The sequence below is a fragment of the Mya arenaria genome, chromosome 6 (genome assembly GCF_026914265.1).
Source record: "Mya arenaria isolate MELC-2E11 chromosome 6, ASM2691426v1".
Classification (NCBI taxonomy): domain Eukaryota; kingdom Metazoa; phylum Mollusca; class Bivalvia; order Myida; family Myidae; genus Mya; species Mya arenaria.
The window spans coordinates 29435340-29461829 of NC_069127.1; the positions used below are offsets into that span (position 1 = coordinate 29435340).

Sequence of the window (26490 nt, forward strand, 5' to 3'; positions counted from 1 at the left end):
GCATTTGGATTGAAAATCAGAAATATTTTTACATTACAAATATTTTTAAATCAATTTACGGCAGTTATTACTGTGAATATGAATGAGAGAGAAAAATATAAGGTATTAAATAAAAAAGACTATTATTTGAGCATGCGCAGTGACGACACGGAAGTGAACAAGGCGAAAGGAAAAGAACAGAAAAACACATAACACTTATTTACTGAGATTTTACGGTATAGTCGCTTTCTATTAAAGGACTTTGTTGCATATTAGTCTGTATTTTAATATATCATGTTTCAAGGACCAAATCTAACAAGCATTTGTTTCTAATACTAATATGACACAAAGTTGCCAGACACTGTCACATGGCAATGCCACTGCACTGGCAAAATTTTGTTGTTCCTAAATTTTGTCATGTAAAAATTATCAACAGCTGATAATGAACGAATGCATACATATTTTGAAATAAAATTTCTAGTGTTTGCAAATGAACTTAGAAAAGCATGTTCGTTAATCAGTTTACTAAGCGCGATCATAATGCAATTTTGCAGCAGAGATGCTGTGTGTCAATTCAAAAGACAACAGCTGGGCTTTTGACAGAGATATAAAACTGTTCAAATATTTTCTTTTGTTGCTGAGTTGTTCCGTCTTGGCAGGGTAATTTAAATCTTCGATGTAATTGGCTGGTTGGAGTGAAGCCAATACAAACTGAATATGTATAGATTGGCGCACAGGTGCTCGTCACATTGCCTGGATACAGTAATACATACAGTAATACATACTTCATTATCTTCTTTTTTTTCTTTTCCTTTTTTTTAATTATTTATTTATTTCGGTCAAGATAGTGAATACATGTCATTTAAAAAATTATTCCACAATTTTTCATGAAAGAAAATTAGTGTAATATATGAATAAATATAAGGTAAACATGTGCAAAAAATCATCAATTCCAAACGGACCTAATCAATAGAGCATAGTTCCTAAAATAATTGAGATAATTATTTCTACTTTCACTTCGAATCACCTTGCAATTTTGACCTTGACTGCGCACTCGGCTATGACTTAAATACACGAAGCGTTTTCATTGGACGGCTACCATCGACTTTCCTTGTTTTAATGATGTAACTGGAAAAACATTCAAATGTTATCCAAAGTGAAAGTAGAAATACTGCAACAAAAAACGTTCTATTTGGATAAATACGCGTACTCGACGAGTTTTTATCGGTAGGAATGATATTTTAAGCTTCTCTTTGTAATGCATGCGCAAAGTTTGCATGTCAGTCTGTTCTTAACATGTTTTAGGGGGGAAAAATCCGTTGTTTTTCAACCTCCCGGTTCTTTCGTAATGGCGAATTTCAGTTTCTGGTCGGTGCATTTTGTTTGAATATGCAGTAAAGGTCAATCTTACTAACATAAAAGTTACATTTTTCTTGTAGATGGGAATCTTACCTTATCAGAACAGTAAAAATTATTAGATTATCTCAATTATTTTAGGAACTATGCTCTATTGATTAGGTCCGTTTGGAATTGATGATTTTTTGCACATGTTTACCTTATATTTATTTATATATTATACTAATTTTCTTTCATGAAAAATTGTGGAATAATTTTTTAAATGACATATATTCACTATTTTGACCAAAATAAATAATAAAAAAATAAAAAAAAAATATTAAAAATAAAAAATTATAAAAGAAAATGTATTACTGTATCCAGGCAATGTGACGAGCACCTTTGGATTGGTGTGTTTTCAGGTGACAGGCCATAAATGTTGTACTTGATTAGAAATGTACATGGTGGTTTAGTGGCCAAACAAAAGGCTCTTAAACCTTGGCTGCAACTATTTAGTATAAAAAAGCAGGGATTTGTCAGGTCAATTGCATCCACGAAAAGTTATATTACTATTTCATTGTCCTGATAATTTTAACTTGGTAGATAAGTGCACAATGATTTGAGTTTGAATCTTGATTCTTTGTTATTTAACCTGCAATGATATTTCCTATGCAAACTCTTTTATTACACATTTTTGTGGCAGTTTCATGTCATCTCCTCAACAAACTTAAACTGAAACTCAAATTTCTGTGTAAAATAACTGCTTTGATTTTGAAGTGATTATTATTATAATTCTATTTTCTTTTTAGATGTCCTCAGATTCAAGTAGTCGGATTAAATCATACAAGAACAAAGCGCTCGACTCTCTGGAGCTAAGGCGACGCAGAGAAGAGGAGGGGATTCAAATTCGTAAACAAAAGAGAGATGAGACTGTAAGTGATTGCATAATCGATTAAGTGTCTGGTAACAATGGTTCTTACTTTGTTGCTTAATGCAGTCTCATAACAAAATATTAACTCATGTTCATTACATTTAATTGAATGCAGTATCTAAACACAACTACATGTACAGAAACAATGTGTGTTAATAACTGATAAAAGAAGTTATACTTCAATGTTTCAATAAATATGCTCTTTTTAGTAATCAAAAATGCTTTTTGAATAATTTCATGTTATGAATTTTAGTTGTCCAAGAGGCGCAATGTTGCCCTGGATGCAGGGGAAGAGGAATTGGGCTCAGATGTCCCAGAGGGAGTCGTCACTAACCTAGAGGTACATTTCGAAAAAAAAATATATATGGTACTATGGTTGTAATATAAGTTCTTATTTTAACATATCCCTTTCTGTGGCACAATGTTACAAACAGGCTGAGAATTAAACCGGGGTCCCTTGTTAGAAACAGGATAACTGATATTTCTATTTTAATGGGTCTAATAGCCCAAATTAAGGTCTAATGATTGCATCGGGGTTGAATGTGCCATACTATGGTTACAGGGTGGGATAACTCAGGAGATGGTTGCCGACCTGTACAGCGACGACCAGGAGAGGCAGGAGCAAGCCACACAGAAGTTCAGGAAACTACTGTCTAGAGGTACATAATACCATCATAGGTCTGTATGAATAACAGGGCGTCCGTGAAAGGAAGTTTAGAATAATCCCTTAAAAGACTTAAAGACTAATGCCTTACAATCTTCATTCATCCCTGAAGCCAGAATTCACACAAACCTGCATTGCTAGTAAATGTTTGCAGGGCTTGCTTCAAATATATGTACAAGTAGCTTATTGCAAACAGTATTATAAGTATGTGGGCTTGTTGGTCCAAAGTGAAAATGAGATGTTGATGACTGCACAGTAATCCACAGAATTTCATTGAATGAAAAAAATAAGTTATCGATAAAGAAGCTTCTTGAATCAAACATGGAGAATACCTTGGTGTTCCATTGTGCATTGGGAATGCTTAACTGTGTGCCTTAATTAAACCCTTTTTCTGGCCTTCAGAGCCCAACCCACCCATTGATGAGGTGATTCAGACTGGCATCATTCCAAAGTTTGTGGAGTTTTTGGAAAGGGACAACTGCACATTGCAGGTAAAATCCATGTTTATCAGCTGTTTGTTTTTAGCTCGTCGAAGACTTTTCAAGGTTATGTCATTAAGTAATAAGGTTTTAATTTTTACTTATTGGCATGTCCATGTAGATTTCATTTAATTATTAAGATATGTCAATTGCCTTGGGTGTTATCAGCATTAATATAATCATTACAAGGACTTCACTGGTCGCCATAACCTAGATTCCATTTAAGATGATAAGACATACACATATATATATAGGTTTACAATTACAATCTTTCTAATATGCAGTATGTCCAATTGGTAATTGTTTTAGTTGCTGAATTTTTTTTGTAAAACTATGAATTTCTTTTAACTCTGGCCTTGTTTGTTTATTCAGTTTGAGGCAGCTTGGGTGTTGACGAATATTGCGTCAGGTTCATCCCTTCAGACGAGAGTGGTGATATCGTCCAACGCTGTGCCCATCTTTGTACGACTTCTCTCCTCGCCCATAGAAGATGTACAAGAACAGGTAGGACAATCACTTGTGATGTTCATGTAAATCAAGGCATTTTTAGCTTGTATATTCGAAGAATAAGGAGAGCTATCCTAGTCACCCGAGCGTCGGCGTAACCACTTATGTTAAAGTTTTTGTAAGAGTTTGTGTACCACCTCAAATATTGACATATGGCTTTGAAACTTTGCACACTTGTTTAACATCATGCCCCCACCCTGTACACAGGAGGAGGTAACTCTATCAAGCATTTTCAGGGCTCTCGCGAGGGGGCGACTTGGGCGAAGTGGTCGCCTAAAATTCCCAGACTTCGCCCATTTGTATCATCAAAGCGACATTGACTTCGCCGAAAATTTTAGCACATTGTAAATCTGTCAATCAGCGAGTATTTGGCCAATGTCCCATTAGTCAAAACATCACAATAAGCCATTCATACAAATTGGTAATCTCCTAATCCGATAATTGGGCCATGCCATCCAATTACCAAAACATCGCCAGTAGGCGGAGCTATTGAAAGTTGACCAATCAGAATGTACATTCAGAAGACCCTGATCAGATGATATAAGTTCGTTAAAATGAGATAGAATTGGAGACATAATTATGAAATATCGTGTCAAGCATTAATTTAAGTTAAAAAGTAATTAATATATGTATTGAACAAACAATGCAAGACATTTAAACATTGTTGCTTTTGAAGCAGACGGCCATAGCCATCTCGGGCCATCGGCAAGTAGGCGCTAAGAAAATCAATAACATGATGTATCACCAAATATTTGATTGGTTTTAGTGAAAGTTCATGATGAAAAATGATTTGTAAACACAAAAAAATATTATTTTTTTGCGTTATGTAGAGTTTACTTACAGTAATTTTCTCCTGTCACAGTTACGATGTCAAAAAAAATCGGCGAGATCGCCATTTTGTCAGAACAATTTTCCGAGTTAATTTTTCAACTTCCCATTATGTATTGGTAAATTTTTCATCAAGGACACTGATTTAAATGTCATTTGGTTCTTAAATGTCAGCATATTTAAAATTATTTAGCCAGAGACAAGTAAATAACAGCACAGCTGAATGTGACATTCGTACCCTATCCCGAACGTACCAAAACAAGATTCGTCCCCCTACTTTATTGACAGTTCATTTATGAGGTCATTATGATTATTTCAAATCCTTAGATGTATTTTTTTGCTTCATTTTAGATGCTATTTGGAGATTAACTATGTGACATTGACAAATACACTTTTGCTGAGCCAAAAATGATACATTATTTTATGAACATTTTATATAGTTATAGCAATCAATTTGAATGTGAATATAAACTGAGGTGTGTGGTATGGCATAGTTTTTGTATCAGGTGTTATAAAAAGTATCACTTCTCCCTAAAGTCTCCCCACTTCTCCCTAAATTGACTGAAGGGAGAAGTCACTTCTCCCAAAATTTTCAGCCTAGTGAGAGCCCTGATTTTGACAAAATTACGCCCTTTTTTTTGCTTAGAATTTACGTTAATGTTTGCGTACCACCTCAAATATTTTCAATGTCCATTGACATCTGGCTTTGAAACTTTGCACACTTGTTCAACATCATGCCCCCCAACCTGGACACAGGAGGAGGTAACTCTATCAAGCATTTTGACAAAATTATGCCCCTTTTTCAACTTAGAATTTATGTTATTTGCGTACCACCTCAAATATTTTCAAAGTCCATTGACATCTGGCTTTGAAACTTTGCACACTTGTTAACCATCATGCCCCCAACCTGAACACAGGAGGAGGTAACTCTATCAAGCATTTTGACAAAATTATGCCCCTTTTCCAACTTAGAATTTATATTAAAGTTTGTGTACCACCTCAAATATTTTCAAAGTCCATGGACATCTGGCTTTGAAATTTTGCACACTTGTTCACCATCATGCCCCCAACCTGAACACAGGATAGAGGTAAAGCATTTTGACAAAATTATGCCCCTTCTTCTACTTAGAATTTAAGTTAAAATGTACACAGGAGGAGGTAACTATCTCAGCACATCATGTACATTGCATTGAAATCTAATCTAACAGTGTTCCATGCATGTTTCGCCAAAACTTTTCAATCCATACACCACAAAGCGGCGAAATAGTCGAGCGCGCTGTCTCTGACAGCTCTTGTTGACTGAATCAATAAGATTTGTTAGTTATGTCTCCCCCTCTCTGGGGGAGACATATTGTTTTTGCCCTGTCCGTCAGTCAGGTAGTCCGTCAGTCCGTCCGTACGTCACACTTCGTTTCCGATCGATAACTGGAAAACCGCATGACCTAGGATCACCAAACTTGGTAGGGAGGTTGGTCGTGAGGTGTAGAGGATCCCTATTGTTTTTGGGGTCACTAGGTCAAAGGTCAAGGTCGCGGCGACCCCCAATGTAAAAAACATTTCCGCTCAATATCTTGAGAATGGTTTGACCTAGGTTCACCAAACTTGGTAGGGAGGTTGATCATGAGGTTTAGAAAACTCCTATATTTTGGGGGGTCACAAGGTCAAAGGTCAACGTCGCTGTGACCTCTAATGTAAAAAAATATTTCCGTGCAATATCAGGAGAATGCTTTGATCTAGGTTCACCAGACTTTGAAGTGAGGTTGGTCATGATGTCTAGATGATCCCAATTGTTTTGGGGGTAACAAGGTCAATAGTCAAGGTCGTGGTGACCTTCCATGTAAAAATCATTTGCGTGTAATATCTTTATGTCTCCCCCATTCATGGGGAGACATATTGTTTTTGCCCTGTCCGTCAGTCAGTCCATCAGTCTGTCAGTCAGTCAGTCAGTACGTCACACTTCGTTTCCGCCCAATAACTATAGAACTCTTAGATCCAGGAACTTCATACTTGGTATGCTAGTTGGTCATGACTAGTAGATGACCCCTATTGAATTTGGGGTCACTAGGTCAAAGATCAGGGTCAACGTGACCTTGAGGTGAAGAAACGGTTTCCACTCAATAACTCAAGATCCTTTGGGTCCAGGAACTTCATACTTGGTATGCTAGTTGTTCATGACTATTAGATGACTCCTATTGATTTTGAGATCAAAAGGTCAAAGGTCAAGGTTACCTTTAGGTAAAAAATGTTATGTTGGCAGTGACCTTAAGCTTAAAAATGGTTTCTGCTCAATAACTAAAGAAAGCTTGTACCCAGGAACTTCATAGTTGTTCATGACTAGTAGATGACTCCTATTGATTTTGAGATCAGTAGGTCAATGGTCAAGGTCACCGTGACCTTGAGGTGAAGAAACTGTTTCCGCTCAATAACTAGAGAACGCTTGCAACCAGGAATTTCATACTTGGTATGCTAGTTGGTCATGACTAGAAGATGACCCATATTGATTTTGAGATCACTAGGTCAAAGGTCAAGGTTGCCATGACCTTGAAGTGAAGAAAAAGTTTCCGCTCAATAACTAAAGATCCTTTGGTTTCAGGAACTTCATACTTGGTAAGCTAGTTGTTCATGACTAGAAGATGACCCCTATTGATTTTCAGATCAAAAGGTCAAACGTCAAGGTTACCTTCAGGTAAAAAATGATACGTTGGCGGTGACCTTAAGCTTAAAAATGGTTTCTGCTCAATAACTTAAGAACGCTTGTACCCAGGAACTTCATTCTTGGTACGCTAGTCGGTCATGACTAGTAGATGACCCCTATTGATTTTGAGATCAGTAGGTCAAAGGTCAAGGTTGCCATGACCTTGAGTTGAAGAAATGGTTACCGCTCAGTAACTAAAGAACACTTGCACCCAAGAACTTAATACTTGGTATGCAAGTTGGTTATGTAGATGATCCCTATTGATGTTGTGATCAGTAGGTAAAAGGTCATGGTCACGTTGACTGTGAGCTGAAAAATGGTTTCCGATCAATAATTGAATAACGCTTGCGCCCAGGAACTTCATACAATGCAAACTTCGTTTACATTTTCCATGATTAATCAACAACACTTTCTTCTCTTCACTATTTAATATAATCGAATAAACCAAACTTCACTGTTGGTTTGTCTCCAGTCCAAAGTTACAAATTTCATGTCCATCATTTATTTTTTCTCAGCTACGACCACACAATAGGGTAGACAAGCGCTTTTTCAAAAAAGCAATCTCTAGTTATTTTATTTTTAAGGGAAGGTTTTTTGTTCTTTCTGCTGAAGGGCTTTGTACAAGATAGGTGCATGGGTGAAAGTTTTCCGGCATATGCCGGATTTTCCGGTTTTTCCTGATCCAGAGGGGTCGTTTTTCCAAATCGTGTAAATCCGTTGAGATTTTCAGAGGGGGGTTAGGGGTATGACCCAACTCCTCTTCCGAATTTGATCATATTTTGCAGAGGTCAACAATAAGTCCGATTTCACAACCTCCATTTTTGCAATCCAGCAGGTGCCCGCTTGAACAAGTGCGCGTTTTTGTTTCATTTACGGAGATAGCCGATCTTTTTGTTCGATTACGGCCAAACAGACTCGGTGTGCGATCCTCTTTCATCGGGAATCGCCGAATCGTAATTCCGACAAACGAGGTCGAGGAAAACCCTATACGTCATTCGTGTGAAAGGATACTTTTGATTGGCTTACTCGATTTTGCCCTCCAATGAAATAGCGTGTCTTTTATCACTTAAGGACTGCACATAAAGATGGCCGACATTGTTATTATTAGCAACTGTCATTCGATGCAGACGATTGTTTATCAAACAAAATAGTTCTGAAAATTAAGTTTTTGCTAGCGGGTTATAATACGAAGGACTTAGAAAAGGCAGTAAAAAGTGGAGGTGGGAATGTTTGTCTGAGGTTGACAAAAACGGTGATAGATGGGGAAATCACTCTGCGGAGCGTAATCATTTGGCGATGAAATGATGTGTAAAAACCAATCATTTGGGAATCTTCCCTGCAGCTTCTCAAAACTGAAAAAGCAAAAAGGGTTGCAAAATTACACGGACTGGCCAAACAGACGGTGCTTATAAGGAAATGAAAAAATGAAAATGGTAGCAACAGTCAGAATAAATGGAAAAGAATCAAACTTGGTTGATTAATGGTTGTTAAAAGAGTGTTGACAAAAACATCAGTTTGAAATATTATAAGTTTTTTTGGTCCAAATCTTAATTATAATAAATAAATGAAGAAATTCTACCTTATACATTTTTGTGACTGTTGATACATTTCCTACCAAACGAATCAGTTTAGGCATAAAATTCATTAATGGTATTATTTTCTTATATTAATATTTTTAAAATAACTTGCCACATGTGTTCCACATACCAAGACGACATGTCGCGTGCAAGACCTGGTCCCTACCTCAAAGGTCAAGGTCACACTTAGTGTTTATTCACAATGGAGTGCTGCATATAAGGACATAGAGTATAGGTTGTCGTGTCCGGGCTGTAACTTTCTCTTGTATGGACAGATTTTAAAATAACTTGCCACATGTGTTCCACATACCAAGACAACGTGTCGCGTGCAAGACCCGTGTCCCTACCTCAAAGGTCAAGGTCACACTTAGTGTTTATTTACAATGGAGTGCTGCATATAAGGACATAGAGTATAGGTTGTCGTGTCCGGGCTGTAACTTTCCCTTGTATGGACAGATTTTAAAATAACTTGCCAAATGTGTTCCACATACCAAGACGACGTGTCGCGTGCAAAACCTGTGTCCCTACCACAAAGGTCAAGGTCACACTTAGAGTTTATTTACAATGGAGTGCTGCATATAACGACATAGAGTGTAGGTTGTCATGTCAGGGCTGTAACTTTCCCTTGTATGGACAGATTTTAAAATAACTTGCCACATGTGTTCCACATACCAAGACGACGTGTCGCGTGCAAGACCCGTGTCCCTGCCTCAAAGGTCAAGGTCACACATAGTGTTTATTCACAATGGAGTGCTGCATATAAGGACATAGAGTACAGGTTGTAGTGTCCGGGCTGTAACTTTCCCTTGTATGGACAGATTTTAAAATAACTTGCCACATGTGTTCCACATACCAAGACGACGTGTCGCGTGCAAGACCCGTGTCCCTGCCTCAAAGGTCAAGGTCACACATAGTGTTTATTCACAATGGAGTGCTGCATATAAGGACATAGAGTATAGGTTGTCGTGTCCGGGCTGTAACTTTCCCTTGTATGGACAGATTTTAAAAAAACTTGACACATGTGTTCCACATACCAAGACGACATGTCGCGTGCAAGACCCGTGTCCCTACCTCAAAGGTCAAGGTCACACTTAGTGTTTATTCACAATGGAGTGCTGCATATAAGGACATAGAGTATAGGTTGTCGTGTCAGGGCTGTTACTTTCCCTTGTATGGACAGATTTTAAAATCACTTGCTACATGTGTTCCACATACCAAGACAACGTGTCGTGTGCAAGACCCATGTCCCTACCTCTTAGGTGAAAGATACACTAAGTGTTTATTCACAAGGGAATTCTGAATATAAGGACATAACAGTGTAGGTTGTCAAGTATGGGTGGTATTTTTTTATGTTCAGAGGAAATTTAAAATAACTTGCCATATGTATTTGACACAATGTCACATTCGGGGGCATTCGTCACATACTGTGACAGCTCTTGTTTCTTTTTAATAGTGTAGAAAATATTATTTAGCCATACATTAAAGTAATTTAAGTCAGGCTTCAATTTCATTTCATAGTCAATTTATACTCTGGAATGGCATTTTATTCCCTTAAAATTCTTAAATCTCAGGAGCTTCCGGGGGCCTCCGGCTTTGCCCTGGACCCACCAGGGGCCCTGCGGCCCCCAGGCCCCCAGCAAAATATTTCAGGTTTTTCAAAATTTACAACTTTCACCCATGCAGATGTAAGTCCTTTTGTTTTTATACAGAGTTGCACTGTCTTGTGCTGATCTTCCTTGCTGTAAATTGTTTTACAAAGTACTATAGAATCCAAGCAGTTATGTTATTTTAAGTTAATGGGAGTATTTAAGACTTAGTTTAAAGGTAAGAGATTGATGATTGTTTAAAGCTTATTTTATGGCATGCATACATTTCCTTCTAGTATTAAGACCATTTAACAAATAATTTAGGTAACGAATGAACTGAACCATGATATCAATCTTTTTTAAAGTGTGAAAGCTTTGTTAATAATAATTATAACACAAATGGGAACATTGCTTCTTCTTGATCGGCAGCAGTGATCAAAGTCATCCATTGGATTATGCAACAATGTGCTATTATTTATTAACAAAATTGATATTACCCCTTTATTATCTTGCCAAATCGAAGGTTTCGGGAGGGGGTTATTGTTTTGGCATTGTGGATAATTTCACCAACACATGATTTCAATGCCATCTTCTTTGCCGAATCTGCCGGGGTATATCAATTCAACAAATTTGGTTGTTACTCAAATGAATTGCTGAATGATGAGTATTGCTTTCATTGTATCCATGTATTAAATGTGTTGTTGCAGGCTGTGTGGGCTTTGGGTAACATTGCAGGAGACAGCCCGGAGTGCAGAGACTACGTCCTCAGTGAGGGTATCCTTGTACCCCTACTACAGTAAGTACCCAGTGTGGTATGGTATTCTAGAGAGTTTGATTTGAATTACTTTAGTAGGAAGAGTTCGCTAGCTACTATTAAATACCAGTCATCAAAATTAGACTTGGATGATGTGGAATTCTCACAGAACTATTTGGCATAACAAATAAAAACAAGCCCTGATATATAAAAAATCAGAATTTGAAAAAGCCCTGAAAACTTGAACCAGTTAGCTTTTGCTAATTTTGTCCACTGAAATACACATCTTCTTTTCTTTGATAAATGACTCGCATTTAACAAAACAGCAGAAAATAAATCCCATTCGAGTTGGGACAATAATAATCTCCCTTCATAATTGAGATTAATACTACAAGATATACAGGGCGATCGATCGCCATTGTCACCATATGCAACAAAATCGCAAATATAGCAACAATGTTTCAAATTTGGCATTTTTATAGGGACATTTGAACATAATATTTTTTTTTAATGACGTTAGCACTAGGAGACGGCTTGGTCATTTATTCAGAAAATTAATGCTTTCCTGGATGAACAATGGCATGCCTTTAATGATTAAAGCTCTTAAGAGCAAACATGCGACAATTGTCGCCATGTAATAGTCGAATAATAGATCCGCAATTATTACTTCCAAAACTAGTTGGGCCTAAAAAAAAGATACATTTGGTTCGGGTTACCCGACCCTACCTACAGATAGGCGCCGACCCTATTTCACTATTTCATAGTCAGTTTGAAAAAAAAATGAAAAACTAAAAAAAATAAATATTTTTTTTCGTTTTTTTTTTTAATTGCTTTTTAATATTAAGTTTGAACCTTAAATTCTTATACAGAAGATAGCTTTAACACCATTCTCCAATGATGAAAATGATATTCTTATATAAAACCTAATAAAAAAAAAATAAAAAAAAAGCCTGCCTACCCTACCTATTTTTGAGAAGGATGTAACCCTAACCAAACAAATTTTTTTTTAGGCCTTAGAGTGCGTAACAAGCATGTAATTTTAATTCTTGTATTTACATACCAATATATTTTTTCAATAAAGAATGAATATGAAATTGTATGACAATGTGCTAATAAAATGTGCTATTTATTCAATAACTATAATTATGTTATTGCAAAATGTGCTAATTAAATGTTACAATTAAATGTACTATTTATAGAATAAAAGATAGTAATATTCCTATTTCTTTTATTAAATGTGGGATGTGATTGGTCCACTCTAGGGACCCCACCCCCACAAAATATTTTGTTGTATGTTTTCAAATGGATACTTCTGTAAGTATTCACACCTGTTTGCTTAAAATTTGAAGCAAGGAAAGTGAGGTTTTTAAAAAAAGCAAGCTTTGCCTCTGGGCAGGGTGCTTCACCCTATTAAAGAGGACATAAACACTTGCTGAAATGTTTTTCAAGTCCTCAGCTGTCGGGTCATACACATCCCTTACTTTTTTCATTGTAGATCCAAATTGTCTTACTTTTATCAACATGTATAGGTATGTTTAAATGCAATCTAAGGCTCTTAAACTGCTTATACCCTAGAAGCTTTAGGGGTCTTTGCACCCTCAAACATCCCACAAGAGCACTGCCATTGACTCGCAAAGGGGCCTTACGCAGCTCCTTAGATCCCTGACAAAAAAGACTATATAATCCAGAGTGAACCCTGATTAAGTTCTCTTAGATTTACTTTAGTTTGCTAATTACTGCTAGTTGTATAGATGTCTATGCCTCTCACGCAAAAAGTCTTGGCCCTTGATCATGTAATGGCTGGAGTTTTTTGGAGTGTTCTCAGAATGGTCACCAGGACATTCAAGTTTCGACCTCAGAAACAGAATCTGATGGGATTGATATAATGTAGCAGTTTTACTCTCAATCAAGCTGAAATAATTGCAAAAAGCTTAACCAGACATTATTATATTTCTAATTAATGTAAAAGATAATGAAATTTTGATCAAGAACTTTAAAGCAGAATGTTCACTTGTTAGTATTTAAAAGTATGAGAGTGTCACTGAGATTAACATACAATTGACTGTTTAGGATTTATAATCTCATCTTTATTCACATACAAATTTGGCAGTTTCTGCTAGCAGAAATCCTATTTACTTGTACATTCACCACAGGTTATTGAGCAAGAGCACAAGTTTGTCAATGACGAGGAATGCTGTCTGGTGTCTGTCCAACTTGTGCAGAGGCAAGAACCCACCTCCAGAATTCTCCAAGGTAAGAGCTCCATTGAAAAATTATTAAATGAATTGCTCAGTCTTTGTTAAATCGTACTGCTTTGGATAATAAGTGTAGGAAAAGGAGAGCTCCATCTCATGAGTTAATTAATTAATGTGACACTTGATCCTATTACTACTGTTACTACTGCCCTCAATAATGAACTACTTCGTTTAACAAAAGAATATATTGAATCTATTTGTTGGTCCAGGATTGCCCCATGACTAGGAAATCTCATCATTGGCCTAACAGTTGTGAACATTATATAAGTGTGGTTCCGTGTAATGTCATATCAAAATAATATTGGTGCAGAAAAACTTACATTTTTAGTTGTAATTAGAAGCTGTAGGCCTTGTCATACCATTGTTTAAGGGTATGTGCCTTACCAGTAAGGAATTTATGAAATGCTCTGTCTTAACCTCAGGTGTCTCCCTCCCTGCCAATCTTGTCCCGGCTCCTATATCACACAGACAAGGATGTGCTGTCAGACGCCTGCTGGGCCCTCTCCTACCTCTCCGATGGGCCAAACGAGAAAATCCAGGCTGTCATTGACTCAGGGGTCTGCAGGCGTCTAGTAGAGTTGCTCATGTAAGTTCTGTCAATGTTTTTTTATGCACAAATGGGTTGTTTGAATGATGTTATATGAGGTTAATGTTGTCAAGCACCAATGGACATTAAAATATATCTTGCTTAAATAGTATTTGGAATTAACCCTATGGTTTAATGGTTTAAACAAAAATTCTGTCACAATGATATATGATCTTCGAGGTTTATTAAAAAATGAAAAAGCTTATTGTGAACTAAACATTTATTTCTAACCTTCATGTATTCCGTGTATTTCAGGCACAACCACCAGAGTGTGGTGTCTGCCGCCCTTCGTGTTGTGGGCAATATTGTCACCGGGGATGACTACCAGACACAGGTTTGAGAAAAGAATTGCTTTATTCTTCAAGATGTGTCTGTATTTATTGGTTAATGAATATTATTCCTAGCTTATTTGAGTCTTACACAAAACTGATTACATCGCAAAAAAAATGTCAATGCACCAGTAAGGTCATTGTTTTACATATGTGCATCTGGGCCTCGGTTCCATAATGACTGTGTAAGGCTTAAGATTGTAAATTTCCTGGCAAAACAACATTGTAAGGACATTTATTGCATACATTCTGCTGTTACTTTGTGGGTGTACCTGAGCACCTTTAAGCAGTTGAAGGTTTAAAATGAGATATTTTATCTAACCATTCCCTGAATCATGAAATGGCAATGTTCTTGTTTTTACGGTATTTTTTCATGGGCAATCACTATTTATATACATTAAAAAAACACCAGTTATATAGCCATTGTGTTTAATGTCATGTAGGTGATCCTGAGCTGTTCGGCTCTGCCCTGTCTGCTCCACCTGCTGGGCAGCTCTAAGGAATCAATTCGTAAGGAAGCTTGCTGGACCATCTCCAACATCACCGCCGGCAACAGGATGCAGATTCAGGTATTCTTGGGGAAATATTCACATACAGTCGAACCCTGTGGCTCAAACTCCCAGGGACCAGCAACCTTGTAAAATTTGAGCCAAGCGGGAATGTTTACCTTCAGAATTAAGAAATCTGTCCTTACATCCAGTCCAAGCCAACAATGAATTCGAGTCCAGCAAGTTTCAGCCAGTAGGGTTCGACTGTACTATAAACTGAAAGCTTTCAGTTTGGAGTTTAGTTTGAGAGAATTTCATACAAGTTTTCATTATTCAACATTTAACTTACACAGTTAATTTCTCCCATGTTAGAATTTCATACTTATTGAGTTGAACTGGGCTTCATGTATACCTAATTGTTCTCGAAGCTTGAAGATCTGATGTATTATCTAATAACACATATTAAGTGAGTCTGGTCTGGTCTTTATGTATACCTAATTGTTCTCCAAGCTTGAAGATCTGATGTATTATCTAATAACACATATTAAGTGAGTCTGGTCTGGTCTTTATGTATACCTAATTGTTCTCGAAGCCTGAAGATCTGATGTATTATCTAATAACACATATTAAGTGAGTCTGGTCTGGTCTTTATGTATACCTAATTGTTCTCGAAGCCTGAAGATCTGATGTATTATCTAATAACACATATTAAGTGAGTCTGGTCTGGTCTTTATGTATACCTAATTGTTCTCCAAGCCTGAAGATCTGATGTATTATCTAATAACACATATTAAGTGAGTCTGGTCTGGTCTTTATGTATACCTAATTGTTCTCCAAGCCTGAAGATCTGATGTATTATCTAATAACACATATTAAGTGAGTCTGGTCTGGTCTTTATGTATACCTAATTGTTCTCCAAGCTTGAAGATCTGATGTATTATCTAATAACACATATTAAGTGAGTCTGGTCTGGTCTTTATGTATACCTAATTGTTCTCGAAGCTTGAAGATCTGATGTATTATCTAATAACACATATTAAGTGAGTCTGGTCTGGTCTTTATGTATACCTAATTGTTCTCCAAGCTTGAAGATCTGATGTATTATCTAATAACACATATTAAGTGAGTCTGGTCTGGTCTTTATGTATACCTAATTGTTCTCCAAGCCTGAAGATCTGATGTATTATCTAATAACACATATTAAGTGAGTCTGGTCTGGTCTTTATGTATACCTAATTGTTCTCGAAGCCTGAAGATCTGATGTATTATCTAATAACACATATTAAGTGAGTCTGGTCTGGTCTTTATGTATACCTAATTGTTCTCGAAGCCTGAAGATCTGATGTATTATCTAATAACACATATTAAGTGAGTCTGGTCTGGTCTTTATGTATACCTAATTGTTCTCCAAGCCTGAAGATCTGATGTATTATCTAATAACACATATTAAGTGAGTCTGGTCTGGTCTTTATGTATACCTAATTGTTCTCGAAGCCTGAAGATTTGATGTATTATCTAATAACACATATTAAGTGAGTCTGGTCTGGTCTTTATGTATACCTAATTGTTCTCCAAGCCTGAAGATCTGATGTATTATCTAATAACACATATTAAGTGAGTCTGGTCTGGTCTTTATGTATACCTAATTGTTCTCGAAGCCTGAAGATCTGATGTATTATCTAATAACACATATTAAGTGAGTCTGGTCTGGTCTTTATGTATACCTAATTGTTCTCCAAGCCTGAAGATCTGATGTATTATCTAATAACACATATTAAGTGAGTCTGGTCTGGTCTTTATGTATACCTAATTGTTCTCGAAGCCTGAAGATCTGATGTATTATCTAATAACACATATTAAGTGAGTCTGGTCTGGTCTTTATGTATACCTAATTGTTCTCGAAGCCTGAAGATCTGATGTATTATCTAATAACACATATTAAGTGAGTCTGGTCTGGTCTTGATGTATACCTAATTGTTCTCCAAGCTTGAAGATCTGATGTATTATCTAATAACACATATTAAGTGAGTCTGGTCTGGTCTTTATGTATACCTAATTGTTCTTGAAGCTTGAAGATCTGATGTATTATCTAATAACACATATTAAGTGAGTCTGGTCTGGTCTTTATGTATACCTAATTGTTTTCAAAGGTAGAGAAGTTCTAATGCTGCCATTACTGTCACAATTTCTTTCCAACGATCAGCTGTCAATTTTGTACATCCATTTTCACAGGCAGTGATCGACGCAAACATTTTTCCAGTTCTAATTGACATCCTGAATCGGGCAGACTTCAAAACACGCAAAGAGGCAGCCTGGGCCATAACTAACGCAACTTCTGGAGGATCACCTGAGCAAATCAAGTATGTACTTTCAGTGGTCGAAAGTTTTGCTAGTTCCTTATTTTCAAAATTCACAATATGCAACCAAGACCAAGTGAGGGTTTGAAATTGACAAAAGTTCAGCATAAATTGAAACTCGTCTCCTTGGAAAGCCACAGTATACAATACCGTTTGGCTTCTCTGCTTAGGCGATACATTGACTGCAATTATCGACTGGAATTTGTCTTGTAAATAAAAGTATTAAAAGTAAAAGTATTTCTACAGAACTTAACATTGTTACCAACAATACAAAAGCTGGTTTAGCCCCCTACCAGGGCTGTGCCCTTGACCCACCGGGGGCCCAGGCGGCCTCCAGCTAAATTTTCAGGATTCTCAAGATTTCCAACTTTCACCCATGTACTTAACCGTTGGCTTTCTGCTAAGACGATACATTGACTGCAATTATCGACTGGAATTAATTTTGTAAATAGACTTGTTCCATAAAAGTATTTCTATAAAACTTGAAATTGTTACCAACAATATTAAAGCATGTTTTTTACCTTCAGTTAGAACTTACTTGCTCTTTCCTATTTAGTATGTCACATGGTTTTGTTAAGAAGTTTATGATTAAGATTCATTTTCACCTCTTTTTTTACTACATGTTGATAAATTCAACTTCCATTGAAATTCGTCTCCTTGGAAAGCCACAGTACACCTTACCGTTGGCTTCTCTGCTAAGACGATACATCAATTATCGACTGGAATTTGTCTTGTAAATAGACATGTTCCATAAAAGTATTTCTACAAAACTTGACATCGTTAAAATCAATATTTTAGCTGCTGATTTTCTCCCTGCTTTTTAGTATGTCACATGGTTTTGTGTTTAAGAAGTTTATGATACGGATCCGTTCTTAACTTTTATTGTAGCCTCGGGTTGGCATTCAAAAACTTCAATTTTAGTCATAAGATAGTAACATGAACCTTGGTCCGATGTTTACTATGACATTATGCTTTGTGGCAAGTCCGATGAATCTGGCTTTACTATTTGTTAAGTTATTCCCCATAATTGACTTAGAGAAGGGATAAGTTTTGGCTTCCACTTGCTGTGCTCTTTCATTGGTATGACGAATTGACCCATTCATCTTTAGACTGAAAAATGTTTTAACACAGAGAGATGAATTTAATTTTCATTGGAATTCGTCTCCTTGGAAAGCCGCAGTACACATTACCATTGGCTTCTCTGCTATGACAATACATTAACTGCAATTATCGACTGGAATTTGTCTTAATAGCCCTGTTCCATTTAAGTATTTCTACAAAACCTGTAATAGCCTTGTTATTTTCCTTTTGCTATTTAACCCTTTAGCGCATGTATACGAGATAGGCCGACATAGCTCATTAGCAGATGTAAACGCATCTGGCCGACCCTATACACTACTGGATGTAAACGCATCTCCCGCATATTTCAATAGGGTCATTTCAATACTTCAATATTGCATTTTCCTTTTTGTAAACAATATCCCCGATGTTTATAAAGCTGAAGATTAACCTTTTGTGTATTGATTTTCTCTCCTGTCGGCTGCTAAAACTTGAAGGTCATTATTTATACTGCCAATCACAGGTGTGAGATCCTACTGTGACGTAATAAAACCTCGAGGAATGGCAGTACTGTACAGTATGGAATTTCCCCCAAAACATTGATGCGTAAACCAATGAAATTATTATGTCAGTTTAATTTACCATTGAAATCAATTAAGATTATAATTATTTGTAGATAATATTTTGTGTTACAAACAATAGAAACAATAAGTAGCTGAGAAAATGATGAGTAAATTTTCTGCTGAGCTAATCGATGGCCAGCATGGTTTCGGTCGTAAAATAGGTCAAGTAAACAACATTTGTGCAAGCGTTTGATGATTTAGATCTTTTTATTCATTACTTGGAAAACATTTATCAGCTTTCTTTTTGTAAAGAATTTTATGAGGGGGTAATAAAGTTAAACAGACACTCTGGACTGGATCTCTCAGCTGGATGACACCGGATATTTCTGCAACATTTCTGTGTATTATACACAAGAACATCAATTGTCGGCTTTTTAATCCAGATGTGTCTTTTTTATGATAGGGGTAATAAAATTTAGATCGATCCCAGCATATTATTACCCTTTGATTTAATGCAATTATGACATTTCAAAGAAATGTTACAATTCCATCTTGGAAATGCATTTACAGATGAAATAAAAGAATTTTATATTTCATCATTGACACCATTTATTAGATAAATTAATTACCTATAAAAATACCTATAAAAAATGTATTCACATAAAAAATATTTGGAAACAATTATTTGGAGTAATATTGATTTTAAGGTCATACAGCTGTATTCATTTGCTCATTTTCGAATATCCTGAAAAGTACCTATACAGATAAGGACTGCTTATCAGTAAGATGGCTATTGACTGGGAGGTGTAATCTGGCCACTTGTCTATGTGCTAAAGGGTTAAGTAAAACTTCATGTGGTATTCAATAAGAAGTTATAAGTTGAGGTTCATTTTTTAGCTTGAAACAAAACCAGCTTCTGTCATAGCCTGTTTTTCATTGGCATGCAAAAACTGATATGTTTGACAATAGTTATAAACAAATTTCGTCTCCTTGGAAAGCCACAGTATACATTAACGTTGGCTTCTCTGCTAAGACGATACATAGACTGCGCAATTATCGACTCGAATTTGTCTTGTAAATAGACATGTTCCATAAAAGTATTTCTACAGAACTTGACATTATTACCATCAACAATAAAGCTGGTTTATACCTTGAGTTGAAAGCGTTTATGGTTAAGATTCATCCTTACCATTTATTGTAGCCTTGGGTTACATTCATTTGAAGACTGAGAAATGTCTTTGATACATTTTATTGAATTCAGCTTTCATTGAAATTCGTCTCCTTGGAAAGCCACAGTATACTTTACTGTTGGCTTCTCTGCTACGACGATACAGAAATTCTGCAATTATCGACTGGAATTTGTCTTGTTAATAGACCATTGCCATAAAAGTATTTCTACAGAACTTGTATCCCTTTTTACCTATGCAATGATAAACAAATAGAATGCATCCCTTTTGTGGTACTCCATTATATGTGTAATGTTAAAAATGGGGCCTTTATGTTTTTCCAGTAGCTTCATTTAACTTTACGAGACATGATGTTCTGTCGTGTTATATACATCCCTTTTGTTCCCTGCAGGTTCCTAGTAGAGCAGGGCTGTATCCCACCTCTGTGCGACCTTCTCACTGTGCTGGACAGCAAGATCGTGGCCGTAGCCCTCAATGGCCTTGAGAACATCCTTCGTCTTGGTGACCAGCTCGCCAAGGCCAACAACGGAACCAACCCTTACGCTGTCCTCATTGAAGAATGCTATGGTAAACACTTGGTCCTCCTCTGTATTTGTTTCTGATTATTTGTCTGTTTGAGCTTGACATGACGTTAATTATTCAACTCTTGATTCACTCAAAGAAAAAAGTTAAGGAATTGTCACTGTACTGGTGCTGTTGTTGTCATTTTCAGACTGGTGTTAACATTTTGTTAAGTATTTGAATTGGAAAACTAAAATGCAGCTGTAAGATTTTTACAATTATTCGTTTAAGTCAGTTTGTTTTATTGAAGAATTTTGATTTATTACAAATTGTATGTACTGTTTTAGGACTGGACAAGATTGAGTTCCTTCAGAGCCATGAGAACAGAGATATCTACCAGAAGGCGTTCGACATGATTGAGCGATACTTCGGAGTGGAGGAAGAGGACAAAACCGTAGCTCCTGAAGTGGATCAGAATTCAGAACAGTTCCAGTTCCAGGCAAACAATGCACCCATGGGAGGATTCAACTTCTAGAGCTGAAATGGAGTGCATTAATCAGCTTCCATAACATAACATCAGCCAACTGCCAGCATTGGATCGGATATGAGATTTGAGAATCTCAGGATTTGCAATTTGCAAAGTCCTTCGGCCATTGACGTTTCAACAGTCCCCAGCCCCAAGACACATGGTGTGTCCGCCCAACGACGTTCAGAGATCCCAGGCCCATGACACTTGTTGTGTCCACCCAGCGACGTTTCGAGATCCCAGGTCCAAGGCCATCGACGTTTTGACCAGACTTGGTCCCCCCCGCCTGGCACAGGCAACAGTCACGTGATCCCCCCGACAGACACATGACTTCTCCATCGACGAGATGAGTAACCACAGCACACGCTACCATGTGGATTAAAGATATCCAGAAGAGGAACACGCTTCCAGAAGTGTGTATACACACAGTATGAATGTGTTAAATACAAACAGAATTTAAAGCACAAAGAACTACAGTGTTTGAACTGATATATGTGGTGAAAAAAGGCCAAAGACATTTGTATGAGAGTTAAGTTTTATTGACGATGTGTCCATAGACGTACAGAAATGAGGAACAGGAGATAATACTTTTGAAAGATTAAAGTGTGACCAACCAGGAAGAAGTGATTTCAAGTTTTCGTGAGGTTCCTCAATAAACTAGTCTTTGTTTGACTTGAGAACTATGCAGTGTGAAAGTATTTATGATGTTTTAATGTAAGAAATGTGATCTCACTATTTACATGAGAAGTGAACATAAAAATATATGTTTCTAATTTATAAGGCCTGAAAAAGAAATTGTTTGTTTCAGGTAACCCTACCTAATAAAAGCAGCCGACTCAAGTAAAAAAAAAAAAAAAAAAATATCCCTACCTGTCCTAGCTTTTAAGTTTGGGGATGTTACCCTAAACAAACAATTATTTTTTTAGGCCTAAACAAAATAATAGTTTGTGTGACGTTATTAAAAAAAGTAATGCTATAACAGCATTATTAACCTCTTTTCAGAGGGCAGCTCCAAAATCAAAGAATGTGAGTTTACGAGTGTGTGAGAAAATTGAGAGAAAGTGAATCCCACGGACGTGTTCATTACAGTGCGTTATAAGGAGTGAGGGTGAGAGGATTCTATCTATTTTGTTTTCAATGTAATTTGGAACGTTTTCACTTTCACTCCTTGGATTTAGCACTTTAGACGAGCCCCAGTCCATTGACGCTCAACGACTTATTGTGGTACTGCCAGTCTCGATACTATCTGGTTCGGAGTGGACAAAGCAACAACAAATAGCTGTGATGTTAACTTGATTGAAATTATAGTATTGGTATTGAGCCATGTTGAAATTAATTACATGTCGGGGGCTCGCCACAAGACTGTTTGTTGTTACTCCTATAATTATAAGAGTTAATAGGCCGATTGTTCAGAACTTTGTTAAAGTTAACAACATTGTTCATTGTTAACTTTTAAACATAAAATATCTTATGATGGTTTCATATATTTTATTCAAACAAGTACAGCTGAAAAGTTGTCTCAAATCTTAATTTAATTTAAAACAGATTAAATGTGTATTCTTAAAATTTACAGAGAAGTAATGATTCGAAAGTGAACAACAATGACATTAACAAGATTGTTAACTTTTAACCAAGTTGTGAACAATTGGCTCAATGTCTGTTAATGTTCGAGCCCTTGAAATGTATATAATTATCATGCAGAATGTTATCTTGACTGTTGTTGTTACTGAAGAGGTTTTCATGTCCATTACAGAACCAGTAGTTGAAGGAATTATTAACAGAGGTTTATATTTCATATTGTTCAAAGCTTTCAGTTTTTCTATGTTTTAGTTTTTACTAAAATCTTAATGATTAAGATTTTTAATTCATGTCATCTATCCATTATGAAATTACAAAGGTGTTTTTGTATATGAGATATTTTATGTAATACATTTGACTAAAGGAATTTTGGAAGCATAATAATGATATGTAGATTCCGATGCTGAATGTACACAAACTTGAATGTGTTGGAGATATGAAATGTGAACCTCTCTAATTGTTGACTTATATACTTTTGACTATTGGTCAAGTGAAAACACCATGGTCATTTACCGGTCTATTGACAGTGGTGTTTTCTCTTGACCACACGACAGGTCCTGCCCTTTTCTGAAGGACTTGCGATATGTGATAGGGAGGGCTCGGTACAACACTGACGTCTTTCCTTCCATTTTAATATTAAGGAGTTGCGTCGGTCTTGAACTGAGCCCTCATAAGGTTGTCATAACTTCACATTGTTGGGAGCCCAACCAACTTGTAGGTTTAAAAGCGTTAAGTTAAAGATTATACATACATGTGTAGCTGTATTAATAGTCAATGTATGTTTTTGACCATTTTTTTGCTCTTTTTTTTAACCATACATGTAGTGTAATTTTAAGCAAAGAACCAAGTTAGTTTAAAGGAACATACATTGCATTATAAACTAAGATAATACTTTAACATCAATAAAAACAATTTATTTATTGGCTTATCAACAATAATAGATGTAATCTAAACTTCACTTTCTTTGTTTAATATAACCCAACTAAATCGAATGTTATATCGAGCCTTGATGTGACCAGTTATGATTGTAAAGAAAGCATTCCAATAGTTTGAAGTTGTTACAAAGATGTATAAATTGGATCTTGATAAAATATCCTAACCATTCTCGTTTCATCTTTACATTGTATAATACATGTACATCATTGAGTCATTTATTGTAGCGGAATGTTTAAAGATGTATCTGTGTTAACTTATATTATTGAATAATGTATTGAGTATATTGAACTAATCGTTGGTCTGTTCCACATGTCTTTTAGCGCAAACAAGCATATCACACGTGTACCTGTTAACAATAGAGAGGTTGCGAAACTTTACATGTATGTGTACTTGTACATGTAGCTAGTCATACAAGTAAAAGTTACCAGTGATTTTTTCCAATTATAAGGGAATGGTGGTGGGGCTCTTTGATAAGGGAAAATAGTGTTGTTTTGGCGAAAAGGGGAATAAACTAACATGATTTATATCAAGTTCAACATGTTTCAAACCTTTTAGTCAACAAACCTATGGTAATATTCATGAATGACCCTATATTGCTACATTTGCTGAATGTAAAGAGGTCAATGCTCCACCAAAAAAAATAATTTTAAGCTATTTTTTTGCCTGGGCAGGAGGGGAGGTGGTCCGAATGTCGGCCCCAAATAGGGCCGAATAAAAAACTGGTTACAGTTGCCCTTCAGAGCTTTTTGCGAATACCCTCTCAATCTCTTCATGTATCAGTAGGATCACTGACTCCCTCAAGACTTAATCCTCATGATTTTGAGGACGTCATTATTTGTCTCCATGAACGAGCCTACACGTGTATGAGATAGATCACAAATGTTCTACGTGTCCTGGATATTGACCGCACGCTTTAACATTGTAAAACAAACCTGTACCTGGATGACGTAGCAGTCAAAAGGAGCTAACATGATTGTACACGTACAAGAAATGTTTCGTAACCTCTATTGCTTTCAGTCGGCATGCTTTTTACAAATTTTAACAGTTTAAACCTATGTTTTGGTTAATGGTGTACATTTGTTTTGTTTTCTATGTCTCTGTTTCCTGTATTTCTGTGGTGCTGAAACTTCTCTTTTACAGACACTGCTTATAACGAGGTCGTATTGTATTGATTTTCTTTGAATTTCTCAAGTAATGTTCTTTTATATGTCTCGCTATGAAAAATAAGGTTTTTACTTTGTTCCGTCTTTCTTCTACTGGATTCAATGTAGATTTTATATTGTTAATGATGTGTATATAGTTATTGTTTTGACATGGAGAAAAACAAATAAATGAGGAAACAATATTGTTGTCGTGTGTTTACATCAATACATGTTATTAAGTGTTAAGATATATCAATTTCAATGCACAAGTAGTTATACAAATAGTATGATAATGAAAAATTATGCTAAAGAATGAAATGTTGTTCACTCAAAGATGGTAACATGCATCTTGGATTCCTAATCTTAATGCTCTAGCACTTGTTCAACTGGTAAAAAATCTGGAAAGACATGGATTTTGTTCGAGTTGTGTCAAATTATATCTGTTCCATATCTCTTAATACGCTTGAATTGTTTTAAAGTAACTAACCACAAATGTTCACCGTATCAAGACAATGTGCAGAGTGCATAATACAACCAGATCAGGTCAAGGTCACACTAACAGGTCATAGGTCATATAACTACATTTTGTGTCTGCTCCATATTCCTTGGACCGCTTGAAGGATTTTGAAATAACTCGCCATAAATGCTAACTATATTGAAACGATTTGCAGAGCACTTGTTACAACCAGCTTGGTTCAAAGTCAATGACTTCAGATCGACTTCTAGGTCAAAGATCATATGGCTGTAATACGACTATATTTAGTGTATGCTCCATTTCTCTGAACTGTTTGAAGGATTTTGAGACGACAATGTGCAGAGCGCATGTAACAAGCAGCTCAGTTCAAGGTCAAGGTCAAACTTGTGTCTTTCTGTTTCTCTTGAACTGCTTGAAGAATCTTGAAATCACTAGCCACAAATGTTTACCATATTGAGATTATCACACTAAGAGGTTGTGCTAAGTATATAATTAAAAAAACAGCTGTCAAATTTTCTACAGCTAAATACTGTTCAGAGCAAAACTCAAAATCTACTTGAAGGAACCATGATATCTCTCTTCAACTAAGCTCTTGTGCTTGGGCGACGCTTCGAAAACAACATTTCTAGTTATTTTATGTCTAAGCTTTATAGGCATTACTTTCATTGCATTTTTATCAAACTTCACAACTAGAACATCATGGAGGGTGTGTTGTGCATAACATACTTTGTCCTCTCATTTCAATATCACACTCGTCGCCTGCAAAGAATAATTTTGAATCACTGGTAGTAGTCCTCAAAATTGTTTTTGTTTAACCTTTAAAAAGGAAGTTTGTTAAAGGCTATTAGTTGGCATCTGCACAACACATGTATTTTAACAAAACATTTAGTCAATATAAGCGAGGTATAATTGACAGACAACGGTTTCATATGAATGATTTATGAAGAAAAGCAATGCCTGCTCCAAATCATACATCGTTATGACTTGTAGTCAAGCTATCCTAACTGTCTGAGCTATACCTGTTTACAAATTTTGCTGTAGAAAAGGTTGTTTCAGCTTATAAAATTACATCTTTGAAATGATTCCAGAATCCCAGCTGAATACCCGAGATACATTTAACTCCCTTGCTGACTGACTTGCTCCTCTGCAACATTGCCGTTCATGCTGTAATAT

The 26490-nt window shown here is 36.2% G+C and overlaps 1 protein-coding gene across 1 annotated transcript; it reads left to right on the top strand.

Annotated features, from left to right (window-relative positions):
• The first annotated feature begins 143 nt into the window (after positions 1-143).
• LOC128237523 (importin subunit alpha-7-like) lies at positions 144-25045 on the top strand. Its single transcript, XM_052953106.1, has 14 exons — positions 144-215; positions 2124-2246; positions 2499-2585; positions 2808-2904; positions 3312-3400; positions 3761-3892; positions 11289-11377; positions 13489-13588; positions 14013-14176; positions 14432-14510; positions 14949-15074; positions 17226-17353; positions 20551-20726; positions 21008-25045. The coding sequence occupies exons 2-14, from the start codon at positions 2124-2126 to the stop codon at positions 21193-21195; spliced, it is 1578 nt and encodes a 525-aa protein (XP_052809066.1). The 5' UTR covers positions 144-215; the 3' UTR covers positions 21196-25045.
• The last annotated feature ends 1445 nt before the right edge of the window (positions 25046-26490 follow it).

What these genes read in the sequence shown, in the direction of transcription:
- LOC128237523 (XM_052953106.1), top strand. Translation starts at nt 2,124, where the DNA reads ATGTCCTCAGATTCAAGTAGTCGGATTAAATCATACAAGAACAAAGCG. An exon ending in GAGTCGTCACTAACCTAGAG is followed by an intron (nt 2,586 to 2,807) that starts GTACATTTCGAA and finishes CTATGGTTACAG; the next exon opens with GGTGGGATAACTCAGGAGAT. An exon ending in CCTCATTGAAGAATGCTATG is followed by an intron (nt 20,727 to 21,007) that starts GTAAACACTTGG and finishes GTACTGTTTTAG; the next exon opens with GACTGGACAAGATTGAGTTC.